Source organism: Ptychodera flava, chromosome 22 (assembly GCF_041260155.1).
Source record: "Ptychodera flava strain L36383 chromosome 22, AS_Pfla_20210202, whole genome shotgun sequence".
NCBI lineage: Eukaryota > Metazoa > Hemichordata > Enteropneusta > Ptychoderidae > Ptychodera > Ptychodera flava.
The window spans coordinates 15241767-15263358 of NC_091949.1; the positions used below are offsets into that span (position 1 = coordinate 15241767).

General features: G+C 38.3%; 1 protein-coding gene across 1 annotated transcript; it reads left to right on the forward strand.

Annotated features, from left to right (window-relative positions):
• Positions 1–11306: 11306 nt before the first annotated feature.
• LOC139122768 (S-crystallin SL11-like) lies at positions 11307–21157 on the forward strand. The gene is made up of 5 exons (XM_070688476.1): positions 11307–11720; positions 16448–16543; positions 18797–18909; positions 19387–19497; positions 20849–21157. Exons 1-5 carry the CDS (start codon positions 11588–11590, stop codon positions 20999–21001), a joined length of 606 nt encoding a protein of 201 aa, XP_070544577.1. The 5' UTR covers positions 11307–11587; the 3' UTR covers positions 21002–21157.
• The last annotated feature ends 435 nt before the right edge of the window (positions 21158–21592 follow it).

Genomic DNA, 21592 nt, shown 5'->3' on the forward strand with positions numbered 1-21592 from the left:
GGCAACTTCACTGTAGTTGGGGCTTCAATTCATGTGCCAGCAATGCAGCTGAGGACAAGCATGCCATATATAATGCATTGTGCGTTGGCAAGGCTTACACTTTATAGTCAACACAATTGAGTGAAATGAGCCAGCTAAAGGCGTGCTAAGCCAAAAAGTGTTCGCTGCTTTAAGATAAAACCAATTTAAACATATCTATGCATCAAAAACGGTCAACGTGTCTATGTCAGAAACTCGCCCATTTAATTGAAGTTCCATTTAGCTAAAATAGCATGCAGCTAATTCAATGTACTGCATTCAAGTGTGTTAGATAACTTGTGTTTGGAATGATATTATACTGAAACAGTAGGCATGGCAACATAATAATTTATTTAGATTTTTGAGTTTTTACGGGATGGATTAAATTTTATTCTTTAGCTAACATCCCAATAAATGAAAACATTGAAAGGTATGCCTGAGCTGAACACCATGACAGTCGCCCCACCTTTTGTTGTGTAAAGACTATATTAGTATGACGTTTCGCCACAGGGCGTGGCAAGAATTATTAGTGTAGAAGTTATGAATATGATCATAGGGGGAAGAAATCAGTCCCCTGGGGTGGGGAGGGAGGGTTTTTTGTGCAACGCTTTACTTATTTGATTTTATTAATTTTGACTGTGATATTTCAAATAAAGAGTTCAACTCCACACCGTCTGACTGTTTTCTTTATTGCTACAAGTAATTTTATTAATTTTGACTGTGATATTTCAAATAAAGAGTTCAACTCCACACCGTCTGACAGCTTTATATTACCGACAAGTCCTTATCTCCTCTCCAACTTGTGTATACACCACTGTAATTGCTCCGAAAACATTGCCAACTTGCTAATCCGCTGTCCGTATCAGCGGATTAAGTGATTGAGTCAACACCACAGCCGTCCCACTCGCATTAAAATAAGGAAAGGGTTGAAAATCACAGACACAGTGTCACGATGTCGTCCGTAAAACTAGTGGACGCTTAAAATATTCATGAATTCGTAAATAAATAGGAAGGTACACAACTTATTATTCATAAATAAACGGTAAAGGAGCTTCCTAGTGACCGGCCATTGAGAGAAATTACTGAAAGCAACAACCTCGCGACCGGTCGTGTAGACAAATGTTGGCAAAAATTCCACACTTTACACTTACAGCCACGACCTCACGATCGGTCATGGAGAAAAATTACCGGGAAAAAAAAGTAAAAACCTGAAAGCCATAACCTCATGACCGATCATTGGGAAAATTATAGCCACGACCGGTCGTTGAAAAAAATTACCGGGGAAAAAAGTCAAAGCTTGAAAGCCATAACCTCATGACCGATCGTTGAGAAAATGTCGGGAAAAATTTAACACTTTACGGCCACTACCTCAACCGGTCGTGGACAGAAAATGAAGTCGAATACCTGAAAGTCACGGTCGTTGAGAAAATGTCGTGAAAATTCAACACTTTACAGCCACGACCTGGTGCGATCGGTTGTGGAGAGAAAATATTGGGAAAAAATCGGAAACCTGAAATCTACGACCGTGGACGCTTAAACTATTCTCGTGGAGGGAAATTGAAGCTCCTTATCTGTGATGAAATCAACTAGGCTACCGTCAGACCGATCAGGAGAGAAAATGTAGAAAAGTTAAAAAGTCACTAACAACAGCCATGTGGAGAGACAGCTCAGAAAAAATTAAAATACATGATCTGGACGGCCTGAAGGAGAACAGCAACATTAATGACATAGATTAAGTTCCTGACTACATTTTCCTACCCTAGAACTTTAAAAAGCTAAGTCCATCCTTTCAGTTCATTCAGATTATGTGCTGTCGTCGTTGAGTTGCGTGTTTGAGGAATGATACTGGTGGAAAGTGCATAACAATACAGCGAAAATATATAAAAGTCAGCGTGTGCCGCGCAACAACCTAAACGCAGCCGCTGACGTTTTTACAGACAGAATACACAGACAATGTATCAAATACCATGAAATCGTTTTCATTGAAAAGGCGTGCTTGCAGTACCAGCACACAAACAAAAAACTGAATAAAAAGTTGATAATTTTATCCATCTTGTTCTCGGAAAGTGAAGCGAGGGCTGTCCGTCTACACATGGACGCGGAAGTGAAAAACACACTAACATTTTAAAACAAGAACGGGCAAGAAAATGTCAGTAAATTCGTAATCCTGGTAATAACTGGGGTTAATATTAGGAAGTCTAATCGTGTTCCTTGCCATTCAAGATGTTTTGTTGATACGATGTGCACATTGTGGAGGTTCTTTTGGAGTACCTGTAGGTGAGAACTTCATTGGTACGGATTGTCGCTGATGTATTAGCGGGGAGGCCGGGCAAACGAGTCAGTCACAGTCGATGACGGTGTGCTACGTTTACGATAGACGCTATAGATGTACGGTGACGATGGTGGCATCGAATAATATCTGAATATGGATAGTGTATAATACTGGCATACACGATGACATCAATCTATATTGAGCTGCCTGCAGCGGTGTTCGGTTCGGTTGATGCTGTCTGAGCCTCGCTACAAGGAGAAAAATTCTCCTTGTCTGTGGCTGTTGAAGCTACCACCTCGATTGACCAAGGAGGTTTGTGTAGATGCAGAGGCAGGAAACGTGATACCTCGCCCTTCAGCTCTTTCCGTGCAGGATTTACAGAACTTTTGGTTATATTCTCCAACTCATCGTTAGCAACATTTTGTGAAAAAAAGGAATTGAATCCTTGTTTTGATTTTGTAGGATTGATCAAAACCAGTCGTGTAGCGTGATCTTATAAAACTTTTGCTCATTTTGAGCATGATGTACTAACTTTGACATTATGTAACATCAAACGCATCATGGGAAATATGTTTACTTCTGGATTGGAAATAAACAGGTTTGAGGTCAAAAGGTTCTACTTCCGACTTCCGCTCTTACGGACGACATCGGACCATGACCGACTCAAAAATGTAGGTTGGTTTTCTGGCTCAAGGTGACTATTTTAGACAGCGTACTTTGGCATGTAACAGTTCATCGGTATAGCGATGCTTTTGATAGTCGTTAAATTTCGATTGACTTCTATATCTGCTCAGATTTGCGTTTTTTGTAACAATGTGTCTGAGATCTTCAACCCTTTCCTTATTTTACTACGTGTGTGACGGCTGTGGTGTTGACTCAATCACTTAATCCGCTGATACGGACAGCGGATTAGCAAGTTGGCAATGTTTTCGGAGCAATTACAGTGGTGTATACACAAGTTGGAGAGGAGATAAGGACTTGTCGGTAATATATAAAGCAGTCAGAAGGTGTGGAGTTGAAATCTTTATTTGAAATATCACAGTCAAAATTAATAAAATCAATTAAGGTAAACCGTTGCACACAAAAAACCTCCTCCCCACCCCAGGGTCCTTTCATCTGTTCCCTGTGGTCAGACTCAACCTTTTTTTTCTGATCTAAAAGGTTTGAAGGAGGGCTTACACTCTGACCTTAGGAGGAGTGTGTACATACTCTGAATGCAAATCAAATATGATAACTTAACTCGTTGTGCACAGTTGGTAGAAACACAGGTGAAAATTTTCCATGAAAATTCAAATTACGTAGGACATCTCCGGAAAAATCCAAATGAGACTCGGAGTGATGCGTAAATTTGGAAATGATGGCCAATTACAAATTAACCAGTTCTTCACTCTGAGAGTGACGTATGAAAATGGCGAGCCTCACCCAGTATGGAAATAAATTTCTCATATGTCAGGAGTTTCTTTCTTCATTGTAGTATTTGAAAACACTCAAAAGCTAATATCAAAATTGAGTGGGGATAAAGTACCACAAACACATTCCAAAGTTGATGAATACAAAAGAATGAAGAATGAGAACTCGAAAATGTGTTGAATGAAACTGCAAAACGAGATTAAGGTAAGAGCAATGGGTCACCATGATTCTGATACGCTGTCAAATCTTTTGCTAGTACTTTAGTAAACGCTGCCTCGAATGATGTCATCACTTCTTGTATTTGCAAGTTGCATACCTGTGAGGAGGGCGCTGTAATCTCTGGAAAATTGCATGAGCCAGTGATGAGGACGATTTTGCAATACGAGATTGAAAAAGACTGAAATTCATCTACCTGCATTTGTTATGGTTAATAATTCTTTAGATTACATTTTTTATATCCTTCGGCCTTTTGATGGCACAGTTTCACTTTTTGCCATCACTATGTCATCGTCATGGATAAAATAGTATTCAAATGGACTTGAAATGTTCACTGCTTTGGTGTGAAAGTGTGGCAAGTTTATTGAGATAAGTGTCCTTGAAGGGGCAAAGTCACTATCTTTTCAAATATTTCGGTTATTTGTGTTTCGTGTCAGTAATTATTCATGTAGTTTTATGAGCAGAAATATGCAAAAATGACAGTCGTCAGACCACTACTCCCCCTTCCTTGTAGATATAACAACTTCATAAGTGTCTTGAGACGTCATTGATGGCTCATACAAGGAATGATGTCACCAACAATTTGCCTCAACACATTTCAGTGAGCTGCAGAACGACATAAATAACTTCACATCTCAAATGAAACACAGTAACCAAATAATCTTAAAAGATATCCTCTTCGATTTTGCTATCGTTTATTTTTGTTCCGTTGTGTATTTTTTTTCCTCTGACGGTTTGCTGCGACTCGGGGGGAGAGAGAGAGAGAGAGAGAGAGAGAGAGAGAGAGAGAGAGAGAGAGAGAGAGAGAGGAGAGAGAGAGAGAGAGAGAGAGAGAGAGAGAGAGAGAGAGCAGATACCACCAACAAGAGCAGGACTGTTGATGGATTTCTTTGCACACCAGGTGGCAACTTAATAAGCAAGTGTTTCATCGACTACTGATCGTCGGCATTGTATTACTGGTAACTATCGAAGACGCTATACGCTAGATTTTTGTTATATGGGGAGACCCATCGGGTGAGGGCGCCCCTAGCATTTCACAGTACCCATCCTTATTTTTACAATCGACAAGCAGTGAGCCACTCTGTGTGATGTCGTTCAGGTATATCATTCGTTCACTACCCCTTATGGTCACTCTAACCGCATAAATGAAACCCTAGGAAAAGATTTCATACGGTTTGTTGTTTTTCATTCACCCGAGTGAAGTCTTCACGAGGAAACTCACAGACTGCCACGGAGACGAAAATAAGCCTTTTAGGGTTCTTTGAACGTGTCCTTTGCCATCTGTCAACTCTAGCTGCCCTCTGACCCTCTGGAATTTTAATTTGCTGAATCACCGTGACGAACCCCGTGGCTTAATCAAGGATTACTCGTCAGTAGTACCCTTTTTCCGCCTTACCCCATAGTATGTGAAATTCAACCACTCAAAATGATAATTAGATGCATATCAGAAAATTGTCCTTGATTGACATGTAGACCTTTACTGAAACTTTCCATCCTAAAAAAGTCAGTTAAAATTAACAATCTAAGGAAGTGTTCAGTTATTACGGCCAGGGATGGGCCGGCAAAATCCGGGGGTCACCTTAAATTTGAGAACTGCAGGGGGGCATGTATATTTTTCAGACTGCACAGGGGGTACTTTATTTTCATAAGTATCCATCCCGACAAACATAAGTTTCAGTGTTCAAAATAATCTGGGAAATAAAAATTATTCTCTGCATGATTTCATACTCTGAAGTCAATTCATGTAAATCTGAATAAAATTGAGTATCTGTCACATGAACGTTTTGCCTTGGCAACTCTATGTCTTCTTGTAAATTGAGCTCACTGAGGGCAATGAAAAGTTTGTATCAACCTTCGGCAGACGTAAGGCAATGATAAGGCTGCATTCACAATCACCTTTGGAGGGGCGGGAGAATTGACGGGGGACTTGAAAATGTCAAGGGTAAATTGGGGCAATTGAAGGCATTTGGGGACTTACAGTAAAGGGAGACTCGAAACAAAGCTGTCACTGACGTTGGGTTGTCAATTTTAAGCTATAACGTTTTGCTAATTTTTGGGTGACCCACTGCAGTTTCTTGTTCTACTCCCTCAAGCGTGACGAAAAGTCCAGCAAAGCAATATGTGTTGAGTCGGCATTGGTATTGTTTAAAATTAAATTCAAGTCCATACTTGAGTTCATTTGTCATCAATGGTTAGGCTCTTTACACATGCATATATAGATTATTTGTCAAACAGAATTTTCCTATACTGTGGGGAGTAGAACAAGAAACTGCAGTCGATACACAGAACAAAACATACATGATTGGTCAAAAGGTACAGCTGATGTCCCTTTTATAAGAATATGTTCATTATGTCCAGTTTTCCTGAAAGGTGAGGGAAGGCATCCTGTTTCCAAACCTTTCTTATGTGATTGCAAAAGGGACAAGAGCTGTAATGTTTACCTTCATTTATAGTTTGGCTTGTGATTGTACAAAGCACTATCATGATTGTTGTCCGCATCTGAACTTTCAAACATTCTATTTGAATCAAAACATTTGTATTGATTGTCAAACACATACAAAAGCACAGATTTAGTTTAGTATTGTAAAAAAAAATATTCATATTTTTTTCATAGGCTACAATGTTAAAGTAAGTCATTATTTTCGGTTAAATTCTCATATCAAATTTCTTGTACTCTTATGCACTTGTAACTACCCTATTCTAATCAAGTATAATTATGGCGATTATTTACGTCTATATATGGACAAATATTGCAAGTTTTATATAAAAAAAAATTATTGGCAGTTTTGTCATAGATTCCCATGTGTAGTGGATAAACATTTTCGGTGAAATTCCAAATTCGAATTCCTTGTACACATAATGCACTTGTAGTCACTCTATCCTAATCAAGTACATTTACGTCAATTATCAAACGTCTAGAAATGCACAGATATTGCTAGATCGGAAAAATTTTATCCATAGTTTTTTTCATAGACCACAGACTACCATGTATAGTGAATCAACATTACCGACCCATCCAAACATCGAATTTTTGTACACTCAAGCACTTTTTTATCGGCCAGTTGAAGCAAAGTATATTTACATGAATTAGCAAACATATATAAATGTATAGATATAGCTTGTTCTTTATCGGCAAACGTGCCCAATGGACTCCTATGTATAATGATTTGATATTTTTGGACGAAGTACTATATCTGCCACATTTTGTCTTCTAATAGTTGCGAAAAAAATGTTGACCTTCCCAAAAAGGCGTGCGTGAAATTCCATGACCCTTCAAAATGCTTGTAAAACAACTTTGCAACCCACTTGAATTTCTGTGCAATCCCTTTGAGGAAGATTTCAAACTTACAACAAGTCAGAAGGGGATTTGAACGCATTGTTAGTTTGTTAGAGGGCATCTGAATAAATCTGAGAGAACTTTTTGGATTCTCACCACCCTCCCACAGAAGTGTTTGCGAATGCTGTCTTTGGTGCCAGCTATAAGTTAAACTGAAACCTGGCAGACAGAAAGATTTAACCTTGTGCTGTTGCATAGAGCTACTGTTGATATCTAACCGGTTTTCAGGAGAAAGATGTACAAAACTTATTTGGATGAATGAATACAGAGGTTGGAATATAAATGAAAAGTTTCAATGACTTTGTTCTTTATGTCAATTAGCAATAAGGAAGAAATACATAAATACACCTTTTTGTATTTATAACTCTTAAAATAAAAATAAGATATGTGTATGTACTATAGTAAAGTATCCTCAGCCTTCAGGTAGCATTATGGAACTGTGGCCGGAGTATTCCACCAGGGAGCATGTATGATTAAGCACTTTAACATTAGCTCACTTTTGCTTCTCCTTACCTCAGGAGCGGTGGGTACCTAGGCCTGCCAAAATTGGCCGCATTTGAGCGCCTTAATGACCTTAAATCCTGGTATTTTTGGTGATATGATGGAATTAAATGCAACACTTCCTCTGAAAAATGCATCTATCCGAAAATGAATAATTTCCCTGAGGAAGTGAGGCCTGGTGGAAATGTAGTTGAATGTTATAGAGTTGTCAATCAACCTCATCAACAGAAATCAGGCTGTGTGGTCCAGGAAGGGATCACAGAAGTAGCCATGTAGGTTTTGGTTCAATACCTATTGAGAAGTATACGATATGTACATTATGTACAAGGACTGAACAAATACTGGACTTGATCCAAGTCTGTTGGCATAAATATCAAAAGAGAACTGCAGATTGTCACTCTAGAAGTAGGCTATCGCATAGGATGGCCCACAGCAGCCAGTAACTGCCATCGAGAAAAACCAAGCAACAATTGGCAAGTCTGGACAAATACTTAATTTTTCACAAAATGTCAACCAAAGGGAACAAAGGAGACAAAATCAAAGCAGTTACCTGTTATGTACTCAGGAGAGAACAGAAAAACATGGAAACTCAGAGAAAAATCATAAATTATTTGGATACTGTTCAAAATACAGATAGTGGCAGTGACATATGTCAGACTCAGAGTTTTTGGTCGAGGAAGATGATGATGATGTTGTAATCCATGAAATTGGCAGCAGCACAAGTGATGAAGAACTTTTGGAACAATCTCAGACAGTATACATTGTATACAAGTTTTGGAAGAAGAGTGGATCTTGGGAAAATCTCTTTTCCACTTATGTCATTTTTGCTCACGTGTTGACACACGTGAGCATATGTCGCAGCGATGTCTGTCTGTCTGTCTGTCTGTCTGTCTGTCTGTCTGTCTGTCTGTGTACTCAATATCTCAAAAACGGCTCATCAGATCAGAATCAAATCTGGTACATAGATTCAGTTTGCAAATGGCAAGAACTGATTAGTTTTTGGTGGGTGTGGCTTGCTTACTTTTTGCTCATTTGCATAATTAATGATTTTAGAAAAAAAACTGATATATTGACAACGACTGGAAACAAGTTGATGAGATTCGCTACAAATGTTTATCACATCAAGATATATCAGCTGTGAAAGTTATTAAGGGATGACGTGAAAGATAATCACTAATTTGCATATTTAATGAAATTTCCTAATTAGGAGTATATATCTGAATTTACTCGATCAAAATTGACGAAACTTGGTATGCATATTGAAGATACTATGATTTAACATTATTGAAAGTCATTAAGCATTTTACTTCACCCAAATCCTAATTTGCATATTTAATGACCTTTTGAAATGAAGAATATATATTTGAAGTTACAAGACCAAAATTTATGAAACTTGCTATGTACATTAAAGATACTATGATAGAACATTATTAAATGTCATTAAGCATTTTTACATGAGCCAATTCCTAATTTGCACATTTCATGAACTTTCCTAATTAGGGGTATTTATCTGAATTGACGAGACCAAAAATGATGAAACTGGCTATGTACATTAAATATACTATGATAGAACATAATTGAAAGTCATCAAGCATTTGAACTTTAGCCAATTCCTTATTTGCATATTTAATGAACTTTCATAATCAGGGATATTTATCTGTAGACCAAAGTTGACGAAACTTGCTATGTATATTAAAGATACTATGATACGACATTATTGAAAGTCATTAAGCATTTTTACTTCATCAAGCTCCTAATTTGCATATTTAATAAAATTTTTAATATTAGTGATATATATTTGAATTTACATGACCAAAATTGATGAAACTTGCTATGTACATTAAAGATACGCTAACATTATTGAAAGACATTAAGCATTTTTGCTTCAGCCAATTCCTAATTTGTGTATTTATTAGTAATTAACTTCCTAATTAGGGATATATGCTCGGATTTATTTGATCAAAGTTGGCATAACATGCTATGTACATTGATGATTATACAAGGTTATACCAATATTGGAAGTCATTTCGCACTTAAGTTTTCATGTCAGCTAATTTATAGTTTGCATAAGAGCTTCTAAAGTTTAAATGTATAGTTTGAAGGACTTGACCAAAGGCAATTACACTTGCTATATAAAGTGGTGATACAATGACAGCAGTCAAAGAAATTAATTATTTTTATTTCAGCTAATTGCATAATACTTAATGACCTATAATGGTGAATATTGGTGAATATTGTTCATTATGTTGATCATAATACTTTCAATGAAGTTGCAAACATGTGGCAAAGGTTCAAATTTACACATAACTGCAATATATAATGAAACACGTGAGCATTTACAGTTCACATCTGGTGTATCTATGCACCGGTAATTGCCAGTGTCATCATTAAAAGTTTGATCAATATTTAATCAAGCAAGGGGGGTCATGAAATTTGTGTCGTATTCAATAGGGGGGACATCGATTTTGGGGGCTATGGGTGAGGGGTTCACTTCGTTTGAGTGATGCATAGGAAGAATTTGCTGGCCCACCCCCAGTAATAATAACAGAACGCTCCCTATAGACATGTCCTCAGTGCGTCCATGGTTACAAGGTAAATAGTGTGACGTCGACAATCGCCACAATAATACATGTCGTCTGAAACAAATCCAGCCATACATGACCATTGAGGCTTTCTTTCTTCCTCCATGATATGACATACCGTCAACTTCAAAATAAATCCATGTTTCAATGCAGTTCTAAATTGACAGGATTAGATGTATACTAGTTAACAAAGATAAGTTCAAACCCACACAGAAGAGCATTTATATTACGGTTACCTGTTTACTAAAAGGCCGATCTGCGCCTAAGAGCCAATAGACGTGTGTAGACACAGGGGCTCAGAAGTGGCTATTTAAATCAATATTACAGCGTTTTTCTTTCTTTTCCAATGTTACAAATAAATCAGCTGAAGAGCACAACATTTGTGTAGCTGTCTTTTGTGTAGCTTGTATTGGCATGTATAGTGCGCCCTCAATGGGGAATGTGATCATATGTAAATACGACCTTTAGTTCCGTGACCTCTATAGTCTCGGTGACCCAGACTCTCTGCTGGGGGCGCTGTCGCTTCCGCCGGGAAGCGACAGCGCCCCCAGCAGAGAGTCTGGGTCACCGAGACTATGACCTCTAGCCAATTCCCCTGGCCATGCCTACTGGCCATGGACGTCGCTGTGTTTACTGTACCCGGGAAATTAGTACAGTAAGCATAGCGAGGGCAGGGCAGGAAATAGGCATGGCTAGAGGTCACGGAACTCAAGGTCAAATTTACGAGGACGCACTATATATGCCAATACAAGCTAGACAAAAGACAGCTACACAAGTGTTGTGCTCTTCAGCTGCTTTATTTGTAACATTGGAAAAGAAAGAAAAACGCTGTAATATTGACTTAAATAGCCACTTATGAGCCCCTGTGGTGTAGATACATGTCAAAGACTGAAATCGTGATATCGTGTAGATACACGTTCGTGCCTGTACACGTTTGTGGACCGTGTTGGCGCCGAACGCACTTGTGTTCAACAATTTCTCGAGGGTCTATGATTCAACCAGTTAAACCAGAATAACTGTACATTCATGTCACAGTCCCCCCACTGTGTTCATATAGATCAAACACTTGGCTCTTGAATAGCGTTATATACCTTTTGAATCACGTGACGCGGGACACTATAGATAGTATTACGTAAATTACTGTCGAGTTTGCCGAGTCAGTAGCGTGACCTGTTCTGCCAGCGCAATTCTGTAAACGCGTTGTATCTCCAGCATTTCAGCATTTCAAACTTTCTTGTCGACTAAACCACCATGCCAAAGTATAAGCTGATTTACTTCGACATTGGAGGCCGAGCCGAGCCGATCAGAATGGGCTTTGCATTGGCCGGGCAGGAGTTTGAAGACGTACGCATCAAAAAAGAGCAATGGCCAGAGTTGAAACCAAGTAAGTTCATTGAATCTGCTGACAACATAAGGGTGGGCGGGGTTGTCTGGGTGTAAGATCGGCTGCATATACTATAATACATGGCAACGATCCTGGAATGTCGCAACATTGTTGAGCAGAAGAGTTGATAAACTAGTGATACGTAGGTTATGTTATTAATTTATTAAGTACGGACCATAGCATTTCTCCCATGACGTCACAGGCTTTTGAATCTATAAGACAGAGGGGACAAACAATCAAAAGGAAAGCAAGGTTTTGAATGGGTAATTTTAGGGAGCGTTCAGTTATGGCCGGGGATGGGCCGGCAAATTCTTCCTGTGCATCTGTCAAAAGAAGTAAAACCCACTACATATTGTGACATAGCTTGACAATTGGCAGAATTTAATCTGTGAATTAAACTGTAACGACCTACAGTAATCCTGCACGTTATCTCCAGTGTTCGTTTCGTGACCTTTAGACGACCTTTATCCCTGTTTGACATTGTACTTACCCAAGAGCGATTTGACTTTGCCGATTGTTCTCAGTAAATTATAGACCCATGACTTTGCAATTTTCCCCCAATATAAACTGTGCATTTTTGCATGTTAGACGGACATTCCCAGCGACGCCCCGAGACGACGTTCAACCGTGACCCTGACGACTAGTGTAGGTCATAGAAGTTTTACCGTGTAACTTGTGTTACTCATCTAAATGAAGTACTACGACATAGAGTATTTCTGTGTACCTGTAGCCGTCTCTTATACTCCGGCGTTCTACCCCAGCCCGTGCGTATCAAAGCCGACTATAATCTGCCCGCATCACAAACAAGCCACGCTACAATATCCTTTGCCCTTAAAATTGATGATCCCCTCTTTAGGATGACAAAAATGTTATTACACCCCCAGCTCCCCCAATTGCTTGAGTAAGTATTGATCCAATTTTGAATGGTAACCCTGGCCATTACCAGTGAATAGATACAATATAACGTCAGTGAAAAAGAAATTTTTCCAAGATCCTGCTCTTCTTCCAGAACTTGTAAACATTGTACACTGTGTCTCGGAATGCTCAAAACGTTCTTCATCACTTGTGTGAGAAAAAGAATCTCACACACCATGGAGCTACCGAATGACTTTTGGTAGCTCCAAGCATGCGCCAAGGACCTGGATCAGATTTCTCACACGAGTTGGGGATATTTTGTCTGATACGAGCCACCACAGCGGCCAGTCCCCTGAGGAGGGGATGGTGTTCTTTGTGCAATGGTTAATTTTATTTATTTTATTAATTTTGATTATGATATTTCAAATAACTTTTTTTATTACCTACAAGTCCTTATCTCATTTCCTACCTGTGCACACACCACTTTAATTGCTCCGCAAACATTGCCAACAGGCTAATCGGCTGTCCGTCCACAGCTGTCCCACACGTAAGTACCAGATATGAACTGAAAATGCTCACGTGTTTCATTATATATTGCAGTTGTGTAAAATTGAACCTTTGCCACATGTTTTCAACTTCATTGAAAGTATTATGATCAACATAATGAACAATAATCACCGCCGATTAGGTCATGAAGTATACAAATATGTAATAAACTGAAATAAAAATATTAAAGTTCTTTGACTGCTGTCATTGTATCACCACTTTACATAGCAAGTGTAATTACCGTCGGCCAAGTCCTTCAAGCCATATATGCCGAGCTGTGAAAGCTCATTAGGTATGCAAATTGTAAATTAGCTGACATGAAAATGTGAAACTACTTTTGATATTGTTTTAACCTGGTATAATCATCAATGTACATAGTATGTTTTGCCAACTTTGATCAAGTAAATCTCGGTATATACACCGTCCTCCACCAAAATGACCAGAATGCACTGCGCTATTCACTACAGCGATTTTGCTGAATAAACTTGTCGATATTGTAACACAAACGTTTCGATATTGAGGTGGGAGCCTCAAGGTTATTTTAACATCTTTGTACATAAAAATTCATTTCTTTTCAAAGCTGTTGCGTACTCTTTTGGCCTCCAAAATAGATTGAGCTTGCAAGGAATTGCCGCTAGACATCTATACGCGACTGTACCCCTAAGTCTTAAAACGGATAAACAAAGATACAAACAAAATCAATATGCCAAAAATGATCGTTTCGGACAAAAATCATCAAAATAAGTGTCTCACCGTTCGTAAAATATCGTCAATTTAATGTTCAATGACTGAAATATGCTGAGTTGGATTAAATTGAAACATGGAAGGGAGGAAAAAACTTCGTGACCGAAGAACCAACGTGCGCGATCAAAGTTTCAAAATGGCGTCGCGGCAAACTCAACAGCATTCTGAAACATCGAAAGCATAAATTTCGAGTAATGTTAGGATGAAAATCGATTCTAGAAAATAAACGTTTGGAAAGGTATACACCTCGCAATTCCAAATTCACAGGGAATTTTACAGGTTGATTGGCAATTTTCGTTGTTCAAAAAACGCATGGCCGACGTATGGTGGCCGCCACCTTGATTTTTAACAACAAATGCATCGTCGAAAACTCGGGCGTTTTCTACAACAGAACAGAGTAAACGACAAAAAAACGCATACTACCAATTTTAAAATCCCCATCACTGATTGATCACGCCAAAGTCGTTTCGATTTATTCTTATTTCTACAAGTGAAAGGGGGGAAAACTTTCGTACTGTAAGGTGCCTCTTCCTTAGCGAGGTCAAATTTGGTGGGCGAAAATTCGACCGAAAAACACGGAAAATCATAGAAGAAAATCTAAAAAGAAATTACTCTCAATAAACACAGTTTCTCAGTTGTAGCAGAAACCCTGGCTATGGTAATAAAGTTACCTGAGGAGCAAAGACATGACAATAAATAAAAATACTCCGCACCGCAAGATGTTGCCAAACGCTACTGATGGCGTCCCAGAGAAAGCATTTACACCCGTAACGCGCTCCGTACCAACGGTAGAGCAATTAATACCTTTAAACAATAGCGCACGTGTCGCGTTTCCAGACCGGTGGGTTGAGGGACGGTGGTATATATCCCTAATAAGCAAAGTTCATTAAATATGTAAATTAGGAATTGGCTTAAGTAAAAATGCTCAATGATTTTCAATACTGTTGTATTATGGTATATGCAATAAAAGTAGCAAATTTTGTCAACTTTGGTCGAGTCGATTCAGATATATATCCCTAATTAGGAAAGTTCATTAAATATGCAAATTAGGAATTGGCTGAAGAGAAAATCCTTAATGACTTTCAATAATATTGTATTATAGTGTCTTTAATGTACATAGCAAGTTTCATCAATTTTGATCAAGTCAATTCAGATAAATATCCCAAATTATGAAAAATCATTTAATATGCAAATTAGGAATTGGCTGAAGTAAAAATATGTCTTTTGACTTTCAATAATGTTATATCACAGTATCTTTGATGTATATAGCAAGTTTCAACAACTACAATCAATTTAATTCAGATATATATCCCTAATTGGGAAAGTTTATTAAATATGCAAATTGGGAATTGGCTGAAGGAAAAATGCTTAATGACTTTCAAAAAATTTTGTATCATAGTAGCTTCAATACATGTAGAAAGATTCATCAACTTTGGTCCAGTCGATTCAAACATATATCCCTAATTAGCAAAGTTCATTAAATATGTAAATGAGGAATTGGCTGCAGTTAAAACGCATAATGACTTTCAATAATGTTAAATCATAGTATCTTTAATATACATACCAAGTTTGGTCGATTTTGATCGAGTCAAATCAGACATATATCCCTAATTAGGAAAGTTCATTAAATATGCAAATTAGCAACTATCTTTCATGTAACCCCTTAATGGTTCCGACTGCTGATATATCTTGGTGTGATCAACATTTGTAGCAAATCTCATCAAATTGTGTGTAGTCGTTTTTAATGTATATCCGTTTTTTCTAAAATCATTAATTATGCAAATGAGCAAAAAGTATGCAAGCCGCGCCCACCGAAAACTAATCAGTTCTTGCCATTTGCTAACTGAATCAATGCTCCAGATTTGCTTCTGATAAGCCGTTTTTGAGATATCAGACTAACAGACAGACAGACAGACACACACACACACAGACATCGCTGCGACATATGCCCACGTGTGTAAACACGTGAGCAAAAAATCAGACCATGGAGCTCCATGGTAAGACTACGGGTGGGACTGCTGTAGTGTCGACTTACTCAACAAATCCGCTGATAAGGACAGCCGATTAGCCAGTTGTCAATGTTTGCGGAGTCTCGTGTTTGGTATGACTGCAGTCACTCCAGAATGCTGCAGCGAGAGTAGTTTCTCGTACGCGAGTGATCATATAACCCCTTTAAGTAACTTTAGTAACTTTTTATTGACCAACCCATAAAATCCCAGATAAGCCACGGATTAGCATAATTAGGTTGACTAATTAAGTACAAGATGTGTATATGGGAGAGATAAACGTCCTTGTAAAATAAATAAAGAGTCAAGAGGCTAGGTTAGGTTATACAATCATTTATTTTATTTACTCCGATCAGTCAGGGCATGAAGAAAAGGAGAGGAACGGTGAGAAACACTCAATGCGTCTGGGCCGCCTGTGGTGAAGCCCGATTTCGCCAGCTGACGAAACTGACCCGTTTTCGCAACGCGTTGGGCGGCCTCAGACAAGCGGAGATAAAAAAATAAAACTGAATGGTGAACCAGGCGCCAATGGAAAGTCTTTATAACCCTTCTTTCTTATCCCTCTATCAACTGCAGAAATGCCACATCAAGCACTCCCGGTATTGGAAATAGAGGGAGGTGTCGTGCTGTCGCAGTCATTTGCCATTGGTCGGTACGTTGCCAACGAGTTCGGTAAGTTGATTTCGCAAGATGTAATTATTGAATTTTAAGGCTGCGTTCACAAACACCTTTGCAGGAGGGGGGAGGGGCGAGATATTCCAAAAAAGTTCTCAGATTTTTCGAATACCCCCTAACAAAGCCGCAATGTGTTTAACACCCCCCCCCCCTTCTGACTTGCTATAATTTTGAAGTCCCCTCAAGGAAGGCAAAGTCCAAAAATATCAAATCATGATACACGGGAGTCTATTGGGTAAACTATCAACATTTTCCCCATAAAACAAGCCATATCTCTACATGTGTGTGATAATTCATGTAAATGTATTTTGCTTGAAGTGGCAGGTGAAAAGTGTATGTGTGTACAAACAATCTTATTTTTAGATTTCATCGATAATGTTGATTCGCTATACATGGTAGTCTATGAGAAAACTACGAACGCGTATTTTTCAGTATAAATTTAGCAATATTTGTTCATCTATAGATGTTTTATAACTGACATAAATGAACTTAATGAGCATTGGGTGTTTACAAGTGCACATGTGTATAAGAAATTTGATTTTTGGAATTTGGCCGAAAATATTGATGTACTATAGATGCGAGTCTATGACAAAACTGTGAATACTTTTTTCTCAATTAAAAACGTGCAATATTTGTGCATATATAGACCCTGAATAATTGACATAATTGTACGTGCTTAGAAGAGGGTAGTTATATGTGCATATGCGTACAAGAAATTTTATTTCGAATTTCATCGAAATGTTGATTCATTATACATTATGAGGAAACCGTGAATATATTTTTATAAATGCAAAAACTAGCTAAATCTGTGTATTTATGTACTCTTTATTACTGATATTAATGTACTTGATTAAACTAAAGTGGATACAACTACATCCATGTATGCGAAAGAAATTTGATTTTGGAATTTCAATGAAAATGTTGATTCACTATATATTGTAAGCTATGAGGAAACTACAAATGACGCATAGGTTATCAGCTACCAAATTGAACTGAAGCTTCCAGTTGTTATTTATGACACTATGCACTATTCTAAATAGTTTGCATTCTGTCAAAGTCCTCAAAAAATAAAAATGTACATGCTGCGACATGAACGTTTGACACTGACCTAGACACAATGTATGTCAATGGCAGAATGATATTAAGTAAGTTATCTTCCAAATTATTATTGAAAGGTTAGTTGAAACTTTTAGTCATTATAGATGACAGTTTTGAACAACAGAGGGGTTTGGTACGTAGAAATCATGACAACCTAAATCTTTCGGCTCAATGTGGCTGCTTGGATCATCAATAATTAATATACCCTACTAAAACTTGCGTCCGAAGGGCGCGCCGAGATTGGAAATAGCAAGAAATGAAAGTGAAAGAAAATATTTGGAAAGGAATTTGATATTCAATAAATTTTGTCGTCCCCCCTTGCAACCTCAGTTTTTTTTTCAGATCCCCTGGCGTGTTGTAAGTTTTTTCAAGTCCCCCTGAAATCCCCCTCCTCCAGAGGTGTTTGTGAATGCAGCCTAAGCCAGGGCCATTGGCTGTTGCACAGAATGTGTTGTGCCATCTTCGCTTGCCAAGGTCTCTTGTCCAGGCAGCTGGATGCTCCCGGACATCAGCAGTCACTGGGAGACCGTTGTCGAAATAACGGACCCGTGCGAGCGGACGATGGTGTTGCGTTTGCAAGTTCAATAGACACCGTTAGAAGTACGCATGCGTACATTATGATGCAATGGTAAACATCTACAAGAATGAAAATCGCCCTTCTTCAATCGTTTGCCCAGAAGAACAAGCCTAAAGCTTACAAAACTTTCCGATAAGTGGAATTTCTAAACAATATATATGATATGTTTCCATGTATCAATGGTAATTCTCTACATTGGAAAGGAAACTGCGCTAGTTTTCAGACACAGCAAGTCACAATTTTTGCTTTATAATTTTGTTTCTCTTAAATGCTCTCAATAATGATATTTGTAACTTAAAGGATAAGTGTAGTTTAAAAAATAGTTTTCTCTTTTACATTTATTGAAAAAATCATCCATGATTCACATTGCTTTAATGAAAATCCAGGCTTGCATCTCAGTATATCTCTTCATATTAAGTAAAAGATAGTCTAGTTAGCCATTTTTTACCAAAATACTACACAAAAGATCTTTATCAATATATGCAAAAATCCAAGTTGTCGGTTCAGTAATCAACACATCATAAAAATAATGACTTTAAGAGTGTCATCTGATATACGCATTGCGCCCTCTATAGGTTTTGCCGGGAAAACCAACTTGGAGAAAGCCCAGGCCGACATGTTCTGCGATGCTCTGAATGATTTGACGCCAAAATTGGTCGAACTGTCCCATGGAAGCGATGAAAGAAAGGTAACTACAGAAATTGTTAAATAATATATGCAAAGTGCACAGAAAACTCCAGAAACTTAAAGTGTTTTTCAGTCTTCCTCTTCCCTGGAACTGTCAAAAGTTGAAGTATTGTGACGATAATATTATTTTCGTTCTTACTATTTTTCTCACTGCTGTCGGTGTAATAGCACGAACCGTATACTGGCTCGGCAACACAAAAGTACCCGAATGGTAGCTTTTCGACGTGCCGGAGTCACGCCCTCACAAAATGCATTTGATACCTTTAGAGGCGCCCATACTGTTAATTTCGACACGACTCTTAAGTTTAGTGAAATTGTGAGAGACGTCGACATTTTAACTTATACCACGAAAGTTTGCAAACTGAAGCTTTTCACGGCACGTTCCCAACAGTCATACATTGAAAAACAAAGGTTTTACGAAATCACACGACCACCTGTTATCAAACTATTAGCGTCTGCTTGTTTTCATAATTTACAGGCAGAGGTTCGTAAAGAACTATTTGAGAAGCTCATACCTGCTGCTTTCACGAACATGGAGCGTTTATTTTCCAAAAATAAGGATGGAACTGGATTTCTCGTTGGAGACGGGGTAAGTCTGGATACTTAATTTAGGGACGGGATAAGTATTTAATCAACCTTCAAAGAAACATGGCCGAGAAGGTTAGAGAGACATGCGGAAGCTAATAAAGGACGTGTATGTTGTTACTTGTTGTGGAAATCGGGGGGGGGGGTTGCTTTTACGCAACCATATTTTAGGGGCTCAAAGTTTACAATCAATGATTGGAAGGGAGTTCAAATTTTACATAGGTTTGTATGGGGTTATGGAGAAAATTGACTTTGGAATTTCACCGAAATGTTGCTTGATCCGCTATACATAATCTATGAGTGGTCTATGAGGAAACTATGAATAATTTCTTTTAAATAAAAAACTAGCTAAATCTGTGTATTTATAGACTCCTGATTATCGATATTAATGTACTTGATCAGACAAGGGTAGTTATCTGTCCCTGTGTGAGCAAGAAATTTGATTTTGGATTCATTATACATGATGATCTATGAGGAAACTGTGAATAATTGTTTTCCAATACAAAACTAGTAAATCTGTGTATTTATGTACTCTTGATTGTTGATTTTAGTGTACTTGATTAGACTAGGGCGATTACAAGTTCATGTGTGTGCAAGAAATTTGATCTTGGAATTTCACAAAAAATGTTGATTCTCTATACATTGTGGTATGTTAGGAAACTGTTAATATGTTATTACAATACAAAACCAGGTATTAAAATCTGTGCTTTGAAACGTTTGACAATTGATATAAATGTACGTGACGAGAATATTATATTTGAAAGAGCAGATCTGAAAAATCAATGTGATATTGGAATTTCACCCAGTAATTGTTTGTACAGTTCAAAAAGGATTCTTTGAAAGTTCAAAGGTCAAATGGGAAATTATAAGTCAATTAAGATATTATTGATACGGAGTGTGACATCTGGGGAGGTCGCTGTTTTTGTGCATGAAAATAGGGGTGGGTAAGTCTTTTTCGTGCAAACACTTTTGATGGGCCTAATTTTTCAGCCCAGAGCCATAGGGTGCGAAGGGTTAATGAATCAAATCTGATGAATTTATTTTGGGGGTCACATTTTACAATTGTTGAATTTGGGGGGTCAAATTTTAGTAATTTCATTTGGAAGGGGTCGCTTTTTACATTTCATTTGTCGCATAAGTTCCACCGACCCCGGCCCCCTTCCCGTAAAAAACTAATGCTCCCTAACTCTCTGCTCATCTCTCTGTCCATTCTCTCTGTCTCTGTCTTTCGCTGTCTCTCTGTCACTCTTTCTCTCTCCCTCTCCTCTCTCTCTCTCTCTCTCTCTCTCTCTCTCTCTCTCTCTCTCTCTCTCTCTCTCTCTCTCTCTCTCTCTCTCTCTCTCTCTCTCACCCAGATAACATGGGCCGACATCATGTTCTACAACTTTGCTGACGGCATGGAGCAAGTCGAGCCGGACGTTTTGAAGAATTTTCCAAAGTTACAAGGTCTTTTGGAAAGAGTGAGAAACAATCCGAAAATCAAAGAATATATTAAGAACCGAAAGTAAACCAAAGTAAAGCAATGCCGACGCCACTGTGCGAGATACATTGTATTCATTTCAAAACATAGGCACGTAACTGTACTCGAAGTCCTGTAACGATTAAATATTCTCATAGAATAAAAAATACTTCCATTGTGGATATAACAATGGTCTTTAAATGTACCTTCACATTGTGGCATTAATTTTTTTCTTAAGCTTGTTGTTTTGTTCTTGTTGTTTTATGAACAACGGAAGAGGTTGGGAGTGAATGGCAACGTAAAATAATCACGCCCATTCCCATCCGTCTTCAATATTCAAGAAGTAGAAAATCCTATTTACATAGCCAGGTGACGAACACAAAACAGCACAACACAGATATACATTTAACACAGCATACACTCAGCAAAGTTAAATTCACCGTGGAAAGACGTATGAACCTCTGGCAAAACAACGCCAAGATGTGTCAGGTGTTTCCAAAATGGTCACAGTCCCACATGAGGCATCTGTCACACATCAATCTTTATGTCATGTACAGAATGGTCACCCGTTGTATCACTGATACTAGACTCTCCCACAGCCCTTCGTCGGCGGCGCCTCAGACTTGGCAAGCGCCAGGCC

Excerpts from the sequence above, each read along its gene's own strand:
- LOC139122768 (XM_070688476.1), top strand. The coding sequence starts at position 11,588 with ATGCCAAAGTATAAGCTGATTTACTTCGACATTGGAGGCCGAGCCGAG. Across the intron at positions 16,544-18,796 it reads GTACGTTGCCAACGAGTTCG|GTTTTGCCGGGAAAACCAAC; the intron begins GTAAGTTGATTT and ends CGCCCTCTATAG. Across the intron at positions 18,910-19,386 it reads ATGGAAGCGATGAAAGAAAG|GCAGAGGTTCGTAAAGAACT; the intron begins GTAACTACAGAA and ends CATAATTTACAG.